The 16,998-nt window shown below is 37.5% G+C and overlaps 1 protein-coding gene across 2 annotated transcripts in view; it reads right to left on the bottom strand.

Moving 5' to 3' along the window:
- DNAAF11 (dynein axonemal assembly factor 11) overlaps positions 1 to 16,998 on the bottom strand; it is an 88,268-nt gene that overhangs the window by 45,770 nt on the left and 25,500 nt on the right. Inside the window, exons 7-10 of one of the 2 annotated variants that reach the window (XM_066578780.1) lie at positions 14,733 to 14,810; positions 4,834 to 4,914; positions 2,996 to 3,065; positions 1,505 to 1,600 (exon numbers count right to left, since the gene is read on the bottom strand). In XM_066578780.1, coding sequence (XP_066434877.1) covers positions 1,505 to 1,600; positions 2,996 to 3,065; positions 4,834 to 4,914; positions 14,733 to 14,810 — 325 coding nt within the window. The remainder of the gene's footprint in view (positions 1 to 1,504; positions 1,601 to 2,995; positions 3,066 to 4,833; positions 4,915 to 14,732; positions 14,811 to 16,998) is intronic. The other variant, XM_066578781.1, reaches the window with a different exon arrangement.

The following is a 16,998-nucleotide window of genomic DNA, read 5'->3' as shown; positions in this document are numbered from 1 at the left end:
AGAGCCAAAATGCTTTTTTTGTTCATTTTGTCTCCCAAAAAAACACAATAAAAGTGATCAAAAAAGCCATATGCACCCCAAAAATGGTACCAATAAAAATTACAGCTAGTCACACAAAAAGTAGGTCCTCTCAGAGCCCTAGGGCTTCCGGATTTGCCATGGCCTTTGAAAGCTATTAGCCGGCGGCTCTATTGAAGACAATGGTCTGCCAGCCCCCTGCATTGTTTTTCAGGGAAGAGCTTTACATATAAGCCCTTCCCTGAAAAAGAAACATTTTAGTGTAAAATATACACTAAACGTGTGTGTGCGTGTATGTATAATATACGTGTGTGTGTATACATACATATACATATATATATTATATATATACACACACACACACACACACACATATACACACACTATTATATATATACATATACACACACACATTACATATATATATATATATATATATATATATATATATATATATATATATATATATATATATATATATATATATATATATATACATATACATATACATATACACACACACACACACGTCGTGTCCCAAGCGGGGATGAAGAATTCCTTGCTGCACTTTCCACATCTGCGACAGATGTGGCAAAGGAGTTCTAAATTCTCTCAGACCTTCACCGACCATAGTTATCCTCTAAGCCATTAATAGGGGAGGACTTTATATTTTGGCACAGAAGGCAGAATAGGGAACAGATGCCTTCCATGTCTAGGGGAGATGTATCGCAGTGCCCCTTACTCTAACCTAGAACGATCAACAAGTCCTAGAATAATGACCCAATGATACCTGAGGCACACAACAGGCTTCAAGAATCAAAGCTGCAGTCAAGTCTTACATCTAAACACTTGTGATATCACTAGCTCTTGGAAGGTACTGGTTCTCCTTGTAGAGATCCAACTGGTGTAGGAAGTCTTACAAGCAATGCTTTCTGGGAAAAAATATGCAAATTAGTTCACCTCCAGAAGAAAGAAAATGGTGTCTCTAGTGCTGCCTATAGGTCTCTCTAGTGCTCTACTATACAAACGTTTACTCTCCTCTGTAATACTGCCATATAGAATATTCAGGGGCACAGTGATGTATACAGTACATGCATATACTAGAAGCTATATAGACAGACGTAGTGGGACGCACATAGAAGGTGATTTTATTCCCAATACTTTGTCCATATAGTGTATGTACCATTAGGATCCCCTCTAACCTCATGACTGATCGCTATCCTGCAAGGTGACGTTACCCTACATAGATCAGACCACGATGGATCATAAACCTCCTGACTCGGCCGGAGGACCTGGAGAGCCTCAGAACTCAGCACTACTTGGGAGATCCCAGCAGACACAGCCGTCATGAAGGATGTCGGCTGCCGATCCATCACTATTATGGACACCATAGGATTCTTTATAGCATAGCGCTGAGCATTCTCGGCTATCCAGCCTGTAAGGACGGAGTACAACCACACCCAATATCTGGAGGGTGAGCAGGTACCTTCGGCATAGTGACCACTAAATGCCCCGTTGTTTGTGACCTCCTGGCAGAACTGCTGTCCGGCTTCACCTCTTCAGGAAGGACGAGCTGAAAGGCCTGAAGAGGAACAAGATGCAAAGTGAATGAAGGCCAGTGATACGTGAGAACACAGAGGTAGTGGGGTCCGGAGCTAGGAGCCCCCCAGTACACGGATGAAGGAGACGCATCCACTGATCAGAGTAGAAGAGCTGATAGCAGAAGAATCGTTATTTCTACAGCAAGAACATATTCCAGCAGAACGATCAGAGGGAACGGGAAAGACAAAATGACACAATACGTACGGTATGACAATGACACACAGGAGCTTACAGTCTACGAGGGCAGAGGAGGGCACCAGAGGCAGCAGTGCGTGTTCTGTATGATGGTCGGCCATTTGGTGTATATATATTACCCCCATGTAAACCCAAACCCCCTCACCCCACTGTATCCCCCAGTGCCCCCGCATACACCTCATATCTACTCATACAGCTTCATGTATACTTTATGTAGGCGATTTTCATTTTTAGTATATTGTATTTCTGCCACAGGCAATGCTATAAGGGTATATATGGTTGAATATCTGGCAGCCCTGGGAGTGTTCACTAGGCCCAGGGCTAATATGGCAACCACCATCATATCACGGATGTAATATAACACCTCCTGGGGGGCATTCACATGTTTTTGGGTTTTTTTTATTTGACATTTTTCCCCTGTAGCTGGGGCATCCATAGGAGCCGCAGTTACAGGAAAAAACATCCCCTGTAGTGACATTAATTACTGGCAGAGCTGATCAGGATCTTCTAGGACCCTGTAGCTCTGCTGTAGCAGGGAACCTCGGCGGTCATGTGACCCCCAGCCTCCCGTAGTGAAATTAACACTTCTGCTTTCACTTTTCAGTACACAGTGCTCATTGAGCGCTGTGTACTCGGGAAAGGAGCAGGCAGAAAGGGTTAAAAACCCCTCCTGCCTTCTCCTCTGGGTTATCAGCTGTTCCTAACAGAAGGCTTGAATCCTCGCCGTAATTTTACATACGGCTGGGCTTTAAGCTCAGGACCAGGCGCCATAGGTTTACAGTGCCTGGTCCTAAACGGGTTAATAGTGCACCCCTTTAGTGGCCCCAGTGGTAACAGTGCACCCCTTAGTGTCCCCAATGGTCATAATGTCCCCCATAGTGGCGACTGTAGTAAAAGTGCCTCCCCATAGTGGTGACTGTAGTAAAAGTGCCCTCTTTAGTGTCTCCAGTGTTAGTAGTGTACGTCATAGAGAGGGTAGGGGTTAATACCGTTACTGTGTCTGTACAATGTTAGGTGGGTGGCACACTATCCATTCATATGATGCCAGGGCTCGAGTACCCAGCAGAACATTGCCCAACCCGCTGCCTTCCCCCATCCTGCATCCTGTGGGTGTCCTGGGCTGAAAGCAATCGTTAAACAAGTTCTTGCATAGTTTTTAGTGATTACATTCTGCAGTTACCTTGTTCTTGACCAGAACTCTTACATAGTTGGGATGAACATCGACATCAACAAGAGAGGTGTCCAAGTGTCTGCAAGCAAGCATCATATAAACTATTACATGCAGGGATATAACAGATGATCCTCCTGGTGTGACCCTCATAACGCTCATTTAATGACACGCAGATGCAGAAGTTTGAGATCAATGGAAAATCAAAAGTTTCATGTAGCAAAACTATCTAATGGAAAAACTGCCCTTGTTGACCAGAGCAGCCAATCACAGCGCAGCTTTCATTTCTCAAGCTGCTGAAGTGAGATAAAAGCTGCGCTGTGATTGGTTGCTATGGGCAACAAGGAAGTCTTACTGTTAGACAGTGAGCAAAAGTTTTTTCCTGCCAGTATCGTCACTAGCGGGATATCAGAAAAAATGTCTGTTAATGAAGACAGGAGAGCGTTTTGTGTCCTTGATTTCCACATCTACCAGTCTGTCATCAGTGTGCAACGCCATTTTCATACAAAGTTTGGTGAAGCTCCGCCCAGTGGGGGCTCAATTCGTAAGCGGTACTCCGATGTTAAGGAAAAAGGTTACATCTGTAAATGAAGATAATCCGGCCGTCCACCAGTAAGTGCGGACCCAGCGGAGCGTCCCGGAGAGTTTCAGAAATTCTCAGTCAGCGAGCAGAGAATCGGGCGTCCCGCTGCCAACCGTGGGCAAGATTCTGCGCCAATGTTTGTGACGTTATCGCTACTGACTGCGATTGTTACCGGCCCCAGAGGAAAGGCGATAAAGCGCGGCGACATTCTTTCTGTAAAAGTACGCAAACTGTAACGGAAAGCGAAGGTTTCATGGAGAGTTTAGTGATGAAGCCGCCTTCCACAATTCTAGAGTCTGAGGAGGGAAATCTCCTCCGCAGTGAATGAGTTCTGCGCTGTAACCTGCAGCAAAGTGTAGCGCCCCTTCTGTCGCCATGAGGAAACAATCCCGGGGGATTCATCCCCGGACGCTACAGATATGGAACAGAAAATCCCATCAGGATGGGCAAGTGGTGATGACAGGAGCCTCCTCCTTGGACTCCATGTTTCCCAGACCTGACGCCTTGTTATTAGAGTCTACATGGCCCCATTAGCCCCCCCACCATGATCTGCAACGAATCATCCCAGAAGCCATTGCATCAGTCAGTCGCGATACGCCACAACACGTACGGCATGAACCTGACGACAGGCTCCATGTGTGCTGAGAGACAAAGGGGCCACATTAACACTCTTAATGGGGAGAACATTTTTTATGTTCTGCAACAAGACTTTTTGAGTTTCTATTGACATCAAATTTCTGCATCTGAGTGCCAAGAAAGGGGAGTCAAGGATTTTACTTCAGGAAGACCATCTGTGATAACCGGTATAACATGCTAAGACTCATGTATGTATAATGTACGGGCGGACCCTCTCTTACTATACGTGGATCTTACTCTAAGGGTTTTTTAATAGATTCTGTATAATTCTGAAGGAAAAAGAGCGGGCTTCTCCATCAGCTTCCATGGACTCCCAGCTATAAAGAAGCATTGCTTCCAGTGGAGACGTTCTTTGTAAGAGAGCCATGAACCTCCATATATAATGCCGATAGTCTGTCATCTATGTAGAGGTTTTCTTCACTTTGCCAATGTCGTAAATCATTCAGCTGCCTTGTACTGTCATAATCTTGTTTGGTTGAAGAACTTCAGCATTGAATTTACATCCACGAATATGCAATATTTAAGTAATTTAGAGATTTTTATAAAGCTGATATAACTTCCATCCACAGATATATACAGTATGAGCTACTGTATGATATAATATAGGAAATTATAGGAATACTATACATACCTGTAGATCCCGAGGTCTAAGATGATCTGATTGTTCTCCTCATCATCAACCAAAGAGAAATCCAACCTGCACATAAGATTGCTAATAAATAATATTAGGAGGTAGAACAATCATTTTATCATTAAATATATTTCTTAGCACTCCCCCCTGTGTACAAGAATATACCTACTATAATACTGCCCCCTATGTACAAGAATATAACTACTATAATACTGCCCCTATGTACAAGAATATAACTACTATAATACTGCTCCTATGTACAAGAATATAACTACTATAATACTGCCCCCTATGTACAAGAATATAACTACTATAATACTGCCTCCTATGTACAAGAATATAACTACTATAATACTGCCTCCTATGTACAAGAATATAACTACTATAATACTGCCCCCTATGTACAAGAATATAACTACTATAATACTGCCCCCTATGTACAAGAATATAACTACTATAATACTGCCCCCTATGTACAAGAATATAACTACTATAATACTGCCCCCTATGTACAAGAATATAACTACTATAATACTGCTCCTATGTACAAGAATATAATTACTATAATACTGCTCCTATGTACAAGAATATAACTACTATAATACTGCTCCTATGTACAAGAATATAACTACTATAATACTGCCCCCTATGTACAAGAATATAAGTACTATAATACTGCCCCCTATGTACAAGAATATAACTACTATAATACTGCTCCTATGTACAAGAATATAAGTACTATAATACTGCCCCCTATGTACAAGAATATAACTACTATAATACTGCCCCTATGTACAAGAATATAACTACTATAATACTGCCTCCTATGTACAAGAATATAACTACTATAATACTGCTCCTATGTACAAGAATATAACTACTATAATACTGCCTCCTATGTACAAGAATATAACTACAATAATACTGCCCCCTATGTACAAGAATATAACTACTATAATACTGCCCCCTATGTACAAGAATATAACTACTATTATACTGCCCCCTATGTACAAGAATATAACTACTGTAATACTGTCCCCTATGTACAAGAATATAACTACTATAATACTGCCTCCTATGTACAAGAATATAACGACTATAATACTACCCTGCTATGTACAAGAATATAACTACAATAATACTGCCCCCTGTGTACAAGAATATAACTACTATAATACTGCCTCCTATGTACAAGAATATAACTACTATAATACTGCCCCCTATGTACAAGAATATAACTACTATAATACTGCCCCCTATGTACAAGAATATAACTACTATAATACTGCCCCCTATGTACAAGAATATAACTACTATAATACTGCCCCTATGCACAAGAATATAACTACTATAATACTGCCCCTATGTACAAGAATAAAACTACCATAATACTGCCCCCTATGTACTAGACTATAACTACTATAATACTGCCCCCTATGTATAAGAATATAACTACTATAATACTGTCCCTATGTACAAAAATATAACTACTATAATACTACCCCGTAAGTACAAGAATATAACTGCTATAATACTGCCCCCTATGTACAAGAATATAACTACTATAATACTGCCCCCTACATACAAGAATATAACTACTATAATACTACCCCGTAAGTACAAGAATATAACTGCTATAATACTGCCCCCTATGTACAAAAATATAACTACTATAATACTACCCCGTAAGTACAAGAATATAACTGCTATAATACTGCCCCCTATGTACAAGAATATAACTACTATAATACTGCCTCCTATGTACAAGAATATAACTACTATAATACTGCCCCCTATGTACAAGAATATAACTACTATAATACTGCCCCCTATGTACAAGAATATAACTACTATAATACTGCCCCTATGTACAAGAATAAAACTACCATAATACTGCCCCCTATGTACAAGACTATAACTACTATAATACTGCCCCCTATGTATAAGAATATAACTACTATAATACTGTCCCTATGTACAAAAATATAACTACTATAATACTACCCCCTATGTACAAGAATATGAGTACTATAATACTGCCCCCTATGTACAAAAATATAACTACTATAATACTGCCCCCTATGTACAAGAATATAACTACTATAATAATGCCCCATATGTACAAGAATATAACTACTATAATACTGCCCCTATGTACAAGAATAAAACTACCATAATACTGCCCCCTATGTACAAGACTATAACTACTATAATACTGCCCCCTATGTATAAGAATATAACTACTATAATACTGTCCCTATGTACAAAAATATAACTACTATAATACTACCCTCCTATGTACAAGAATATAACTACAATAATACTCCCCCTGTGTACAAGAATATAACTACTATAATACTACCCCTATGAAGAGGAATATAACTACTATAATACTGCCCCTATGTACAAGAATACAACTACTATAATACTGCTCCTATGTACAAGAATGTAACTACTATAATACTGCTCCTATGTACAAGAATATAACTACTATAATACTGCCCCCTATGTACAAGAATATAACTACTATAATATTGCCCCCTATGTACAAGAATACAACTACCATAATACTGCTCCTATGTACAAGAATATAACTACTATAATACTACTCCTATGTACAATAATATAACTACTATAATACTGCCCCCTATGTACAAGAATATAAGTACTATAATACTGCCCCCTATGTACAAGAATATAACTACTATAATACTGCCCCTATGTACAAGAATATAACTACTATAATACTGCCTCCTATGTACAAGGATATAACTACTATAATACTGCCTCCTATGTACAAGAATATAACTACTATAATACTGCCCCCTATGTACAAGAATATAACTACTATAATACTGCCCCCTATGTACAAGAATATAACTACTATAATACTGCCCCCTATGTACAAGAATATAACTACTATAATACTGCCCCCTATGTACAAGAATATAACTACTATAATACTGCTCCTATGTACAAGAATATAATTACTATAATACTGCTCCTATGTACAAGAATATAACTACTATAATACTGCTCCTATGTACAAGAATATAACTACTATAATACTGCCCCCTATGTACAAGAATATAACTACTATAATACTGCTCCTATGTACAAGAATATAAGTACTATAATACTGCCCCCTATGTACAAGAATATAACTACTATAATACTGCCCCTATGTACAAGAATATAACTACTATAATACTGCCTCCTATGTACAAGAATATAACTACTATAATACTGCTCCTATGTACAAGAATATAACTACTATAATACTGCCTCCTATGTACAAGAATATAACTACAATAATACTGCCCCCTATGTACAAGAATATAACTACTATAATACTGCCCCCTATGTACAAGAATATAACTACTATTATACTGCCCCCTATGTACAAGAATATAACTACTGTAATACTGTCCCCTATGTACAAGAATATAACTACTATAATACTGCCTCCTATGTACAAGAATATAACTACTATAATACTACCCTGCTATGTACAAGAATATAACTACAATAATACTGCCCCCTGTGTACAAGAATATAACTACTATAATACTGCCTCCTATGTACAAGAATATAACTACTATAATACTGCCCCCTATGTACAAGAATATAACTACTATAATACTGCCCCCTATGTACAAGAATATAACTACTATAATACTGCCCCCTATGTACAAGAATATAACTACTATAATACTGCCCCTATGCACAAGAATATAACTACTATAATACTGCCCCTATGTACAAGAATAAAACTACCATAATACTGCCCCCTATGTACTAGACTATAACTACTATAATACTGCCCCCTATGTATAAGAATATAACTACTATAATACTGTCCCTATGTACAAAAATATAACTACTATAATACTACCCCGTAAGTACAAGAATATAACTGCTATAATACTGCCCCCTATGTACAAGAATATAACTACTATAATACTGCCCCCTACATACAAGAATATAACTACTATAATACTACCCCGTAAGTACAAGAATATAACTGCTATAATACTGCCCCCTATGTACAAAAATATAACTACTATAATACTACCCCGTAAGTACAAGAATATAACTGCTATAATACTGCCCCCTATGTACAAGAATATAACTACTATAATACTGCCTCCTATGTACAAGAATATAACTACTATAATACTGCCCCCTATGTACAAGAATATAACTACTATAATACTGCCCCCTATGTACAAGAATATAACTACTATAATACTGCCCCTATGTACAAGAATAAAACTACCATAATACTGCCCCCTATGTACAAGACTATAACTACTATAATACTGCCCCCTATGTATAAGAATATAACTACTATAATACTGTCCCTATGTACAAAAATATAACTACTATAATACTACCCCCTATGTACAAGAATATGAGTACTATAATACTGCCCCCTATGTACAAGAATATAACTACTATAATACTGCCCCCTATGTACAAGAATATAACTACTATAATAATGCCCCATATGTACAAGAATATAACTACTATAATACTGCCCCTATGTACAAGAATAAAACTACCATAATACTGCCCCCTATGTACAAGACTATAACTACTATAATACTGCCCCCTATGTATAAGAATATAACTACTATAATACTGTCCCTATGTACAAAAATATAACTACTATAATACTACCCTCCTATGTACAAGAATATAACTACAATAATACTCCCCCTGTGTACAAGAATATAACTACTATAATACTACCCCTATGAAGAGGAATATAACTACTATAATACTGCCCCTATGTACAAGAATACAACTACTATAATACTGCTCCTATGTACAAGAATGTAACTACTATAATACTGCTCCTATGTACAAGAATATAACTACTATAATACTGCCCCCTATGTACAAGAATATAACTACTATAATATTGCCCCCTATGTACAAGAATACAACTACCATAATACTGCTCCTATGTACAAGAATATAACTACTATAATACTACTCCTATGTACAATAATATAACTACTATAATACTGCCCCCTATGTACAATAATATAACTACTATAATACTGCCCCTATGTACAAGAATATAACTACTATAATACTGCCCCCTATGTACAAGAATATAACTACTATAATACTGCTCCCTATGAACAAGAATATAACTACTATAATACTGCTCCTATGTACAAGAATATAACTATTATAATACTGCCCCCTATGTACAAGAATATAACTACTATAATACTCCTCCTATGTACAAGAATATAACTACTATAATACCGCTCCTTATGTACAAGAATATAACTACTATAATACTGCCCCCTATGTACAAGGATATAACTACAATAATACCGCTCCTTATGTACAAGAATATAACTACTATAATACTGCCCCGTATGTACAAGAATATAACTACTATAATACTGCCCCTATGTACAAGAATATAACTAATATAATACTGCCGCTATGTACAAGAATATAACTACTATAATACTGCCCCCTATGTACAAGAATATAACTACTATAATACTGCCCCTATGTACAAGAATATAACTACTATAATACTGCCCCCTATGTACAAGAACATAACTACTATAATACTGCCCCCAATGTACAAGAACATAACTACTATAATACTGCCCCCTATGTACAAGAATATAACTACTATAATACTGCCTCCTATGTACAGGAATATAACTACTATAATACTGCCCCCTATGTACAAGAATATAACTACTATAATACTGCTCCTATGTACAAGAATATAACTACTATAATACTGCTCCTATGTACAAGAATATAATTACTATAATACTGCCCCTATGTGCAAGAATATGACTACTATAATACTGCCTTCTATGTACAAGAATATAACTACTATAATACTGCCTCCTATGTACAAGAATATAACTACTATAATACTGCCCCCTATGTACAAGAATATAACTACTATAATACTGCCTTCTATGTACAAGAATATAACTACTATAATACTGCCTCCTATGTACAAGAATATAACTACTATAATACTGTCCTCTATGTACAAGAATATAACTACTATAATACTGCCTCCTATGTACATGAGTATAACTACTATAATACTGCTCCTATGTACAGGAATATTACTACTATAATACAGCCTCCTATGTACAAGAATATAACTACTATAATACTGCCTCCTATGTACAAGAATATAACTACTATAATACTGTCATCTGTGTACAAGAATATAACTACTATAATACTGCCTCCTATGTACAAGAATATAACTACTATAATACTGCCCCCTATGTACAAGAATATAACTACTATAATACTGTTCCTATGTACAAGAATATAACTAGTATAATACTGCTCCCTATATACAAGAATATAACTACTATAATACTGCCTCCTATGTACAAGAATATAACTACTATAATACTGGCCCCTATGTACAAGAATATAACTACTATAATACTGCCTCCTATGTACAAGAATATAACTACTATAATACTGCTCCTATGTACAAGAATATAACAACTATAATACTGCCTCCTATGTACAAGAATATAACTACTATAATACTGCTCCTATGTACAAGAATATAACAACTATAATACTGTCCCCTATGTACAAGAATATAACTACTATAATACTGTCCCCTATGTACAAGAATATAACTACTATAATACTGCCCCCTATGTACAAGAATATAACTACTATAATACTGCCCCTTATGTACAAGAATATAACTACTATAATACTGCCTCCTATGTACAAGAATATAACTACTATAATACTGCTCCTATGTACAAGAATATAACAACTATAATACTGTCCCCTATGTACAAGAATATAACTACTATTATACTGCCTCCTATGTACAAGAATATAACTACTATAATACTGCCCCCTATGTACAAGAATATAACTACTATAATACTGCCTCCTATGTACAAGAATATAACTACTATAATATTGCCCACTATGTACAAGAATATAACTACTATAATACTGTTCCTATGTACAAGAATATAACTACTATAATACTGCTTCTATGTACAAGAATATAACTACTATAATACTGCTCCCTATATACAAGAATATAACTACTATAATACTGCTCCCTATGTACAAGAATATAACTACTATAATACTGCCTCCTATGTACAAGAATATAACTACTATAATACTGCCCCCTATGTACAAGATTATAACTACTATAATATTGCCCCTTATGTACAAGAATATAACTACTATAATACTGCCTCCTATGTACAAGAATATAACAACTATAATACTGTCCCTTATGTACAAGAATATAACTACTATAATACTGCCTCCTATGTACAAGAATATAACTACTATAATACTGCCCCCTATGTACAAGAATATAACTACTATAATACTGCCCCTTATGTACAAGAATATAACTACTATAATACTGCCCCTTATGTACAAGAATATAACTACTATAATACTGCCTCCTATGTACAAGAAAATAACTACCATAATACTGCCCCCTATGTACAAGAATATAACTACTATAATACTGCTCCCTATATACAAGAATATAACTACTATAATACTGCCTCCTATGTACAAGAATATAACTACTATAATACTGCTCCCTATATACAAGAATATAACTACTATAATACTGCCCCCTATGTACAAGAATATAACTACTATAATATTGCCCACTATGTACAAGAATATAACTACTATAATACTGCCTCCTATGTACAAGAATATAACTACTATAATACTGCTCCCTATATACAAGAATATAACTACTATAATACTGCCCCCTATGTACAAGAATATAACTACTATAATATTGCCCACTATGTACAAGAATATAACTACTATAATACTGCCTCCTATGTACAAGAATATAACTACTATAATACTGCTCCCTATATACAAGAATATAACTACTATAATACTGCCCCCTATGTACAAGAATATAACTACTATAATACTGCTCCCTATATACAAGAATATAACTACTATAATACTGCCTCCTATGTACAAGAATATAACTACTATAATACTGCTCCCTATATACAAGAATATAACTACTATAATACTGCCCCCTATGTACAAGAATATAACTACTATAATATTGCCCACTATGTACAAGAATATAACTACTATAATACTGCCTCCTATGTACAAGAATATAACTACTATAATACTGCCTCCTATGTACAAGAATATAACTACTATAATACTGCCTCCTATGTACAAGAATATAACTACTATAATACTGCTCCTATGTACAAGAATATAACTACTATAATACTGCCTCCTATGTACAAGAATATAACTACTATAATACTGCCCCCTATGTACAAGAATATAACTACTATAATATTGCCCACTATGTACAAGAATATAACTACTATAATACTGCCCCCTATGTACAAGAATATAACTACTATAATATTGCCCACTATGTACAAGAATATAACTACTATAATACTGCCTCCTATGTACAAGAATATAATTACTATAATACTGCTCCCTATGTACAAGAATATAACTAATATAATACTGCCTCCTATGTACAAGAATATAACTAATATAATACTGCCTCCTATGTACAAGAATATAACTACTATAATACTGCCCCCTATGTACAAGAATATAACTACTATAATACTGCCCTCATGTACAAGAATATAACTACTATAATACTGCCCCCTATGTACAAGAATATAACTACTATAATACTGCCCCCTATGTACAAGAATATAACTACTATAATACTGCCCCCTATGTAGAAGTATATAACTACTATAACACTGCCTTCTATGTACAAGAATATAACTACTATAATACTGCCCCCTATGTACAAGAATATAACTACTATAATACTGCTCCTATGTACAAGAATATAACTACTATAATACTGCCCCTATGTACAAGAATATAACTACTATAACACTGCCTTCTATGTACAAGAATATAACTACTATAATACTGCCCCCTATGTACAAGAATATAACTACTATAATACTGCCCCCTATGTACAAGAATATAACTACTATAATACTGCTCCTATGTACAAGAATATAACTACTATAATACTGCCCCTATGTACAAGAATATAACTACTATAATACTGCCCCTCTATGTACAAGAATATAACTACTATAATACTGTCCTCTATGTACAAGAATATAACTACTATAATACTGCCTCCTATGTACAAGAATATAACTACTATAATACTGTCCTCTATGTACAAGAATATAACTACTATAATACTGCCCCTCTATGTACAAGAATATAACTACTATAATACTGTCCTCTATGTACAAGAATATAACTACTATAATACTGCCCCTATGTACAAGAATATAACTACTATAATACTGACCCTTGTGTACAAAAATATAACTACTATAATACTGCCCCCTATGTAGAGGAATATAACTACTATAATGCTGCCCCCTATGGCCAATATTAACCATTCACTATTCTAAACAGTTAGTTAATGACTAGTTCCTTTCTGTCAGTTCTGATTTGTTAGGACACTACGAGATTCGGATTAGCAGTCTGATAAATATCGCCTCCTAATTAGCGCTTTATAGATGCATCCGCAGTGATCTGCAGCATATGAATCTGCCAAATGTTCTGTTCTGTTTGCATAGAAGTTCCCATGAAGCGGTGGAGACTTATTTCTCACATCAGTGTTTACCATGAATGATAATTCCCCGGTTGCCTGGTTCCAGGCCGTGACTATAATTAACGGGGAAGCTCAGCGAGGCGTGAGGCGGCGCACATTGTTACAGATCTGTCAGACTGTTCTTGAATGGAGCTTGTAGAGCGGCTCACAGCACAACAGGCCGTCATTAAAGCTCGCACAAAGTTTGCCGGCTCGGTGTGTTGGGTTAGTCACTTACTTGGGTTCGTTGACATTCAGTACACGGCCGTCCTCGGCGATCAGCGTCCTCGCAGGTTTTACTTTCCTTTTGTCCTCACTGAAGGAAAAAATAAGGGAGAAAGAAAAATCATGCCCTGAGCCCGCAATCCTGAGATCATCATCACATCGGGGTCATTACGGGGTCCTTCATCTGCAACAACCAACAACCTACATGAGATGTGCAGGACTGGCAGGGCTGCCGGCCCGGGACAGACATGGCTGCCAGGTCCTGTGTTCTCTGTCTGTCTACATACACTGAATGGCGCCCTTTTAGACCCCCCAGCACTCTCATGATTCGCGCTTGATATAGAGTTTCTCCCCGTGACCCCGGAGTGCAGCATAAAATCACGTGACCAGTTTCCGTGGATCAGTTTCAAGGTGAATCCACATTAGATGGGAAAATCCGTCGATCGGAGCGACTTCCAACGAGACCAGGTCATCGGTGCTAGACTAGCCGGGGCCTGACTGCTGACCACGGGGGGGCTTCTCGTGTAACGGTGTGGAGAGTATACCAAGAATGGCGCGATCGAGGGAAAACATCCAGTAAAGGGGATCCTGCGGACGGAAACAACTCCTCACTGAAAGGGGTCGGAGGAGGATGTCAGGAATCGTTCTGACCAACAGGCTGCACAGTCAGCTGAATACAACGCTGGAGCTCCAACTAACGTGTCCGAACGCACAACTCGCCGTTCCTCCGTACGGATGATATAACAGCAGACGACCAGTTTTAGCACCATTGTGTCTAAGAGAAACAAAAAGACTCCAGCGGGCAAAAGAGCGCAAAACTTGTATCACTGAGCAGCGGGAAAACATCTCCTGGTCAGATGGGTCCAGATTTATGTTGCTGATAAGAGGTCAGAATTTGGTACAAGCAGCATGAATCGCTGACCCCTTCCTGTCAGGCGGTCAGAACATGTCAGCACCGTCATCTAATCTGCAGCAACTACAAGAAGCTTCCTGTCCGGATGGGCCGATATTCCTGCAAAACAATGTCATCACCCAGTGGAATCATCACCACAACCAATTTCTGTGGTTGACTGACAGACAACCTACTGCTGCAACAGCAGGGATAGGGGAAAACACTGATCATTGCTGTTAACCTTTTACATGCCGCGATCAATGTTTATTGCGGCATGTAAAGAATTCACAGAGGAGGGCATTCCCACCATGATGTCACTATATAATCACGAAGGGCCAATGGGTTGCCATGGCAACCAGATGCCAGAAAGCAGTGTCCAGGTCTGCTATGGCCTGTGATAGCTATGATTAACAACAATACATTGCTGTACAGAAGTACTGCAGTGTATTATCAGTGTGATCGTAGCATCACAGGTTCAAGTCCCCTAGAGGGACATAAAATGTTTAAAAAAAGAAAAAAATGAAAAATTGTCAGAAAAGGAAATTTAAAAAGTAATAAAAAAAAAAATCTTCTTTGCATACTCTCCCCTTTGTTTAAAAAAATACCCAAACAAACAACCATTCCCCCATACATTCGGTATCGTCACATTTGTATTGACTTTTTATTCTGCAAGACAAATGCCAAAAAAAGCCTAAAAAACTAAAACACGAAGCCAAAATGCTTTTTTTGTTCATTTTGCTTCCCAGAAAAACACAATAAAAGTGATTGAAAAAGATATATGTACCCGAAAATGGTATTAGTAAAAGCTACAGTTCGTCAAGGAAAAAACAAGCCCCCATAGAGCTCCAATGGAAATCTAAAGAATGTATGGGACTTTGAACGTAGCGATGTAAAAAAAAAAAAAAAAAGAGAGGTGGGGGGTTATTGTGTAAGGGCTCAGGCAGACAAGTGATTTTTTTCTTGCGCACCCATGTGTGCAAAAAAAAATGCGCTCCACACATGCTGAAAATGCGCCTGACCACAGCTTTGTGCCCGTTGCTTTCAATAGGGCAGATGCTACTGCTGCCCCATTGAAAGCAATGGGATGCAAGCAACCCCCGCAGTGATTTTCCTGGAAGGGCTTGAAATATGAGCCCTTCCCTGAAAATCATCTATAGCTGCTATAAAAAATATATACTTCACTTCTGCATTGCTGTCGGGGCACTAGCGAGTCTGGTCGCTCTTTCTCCTGCTGGGGATTTAAAAATCCCTGCCTCCTGAAAGTGCTGGGTCTGATTGGCTGAGAGCTCAGCCACTCACAGGCAGCGCCCAGGCATTCATTGAATGAGAGCTGAGTGCTGCCTGTGATTGGTCACAGCGCTCAGCCAATCAGAGGCAGTGTTCAGCT

Source organism: Eleutherodactylus coqui, chromosome 9 (assembly GCF_035609145.1).
Source record: "Eleutherodactylus coqui strain aEleCoq1 chromosome 9, aEleCoq1.hap1, whole genome shotgun sequence".
Classification (NCBI taxonomy): Eukaryota; Metazoa; Chordata; class Amphibia; order Anura; family Eleutherodactylidae; genus Eleutherodactylus; species Eleutherodactylus coqui.
Note: the sequence above shows the minus strand (reverse complement) of the source record. Positions and strands in the feature narration are given on the sequence as shown.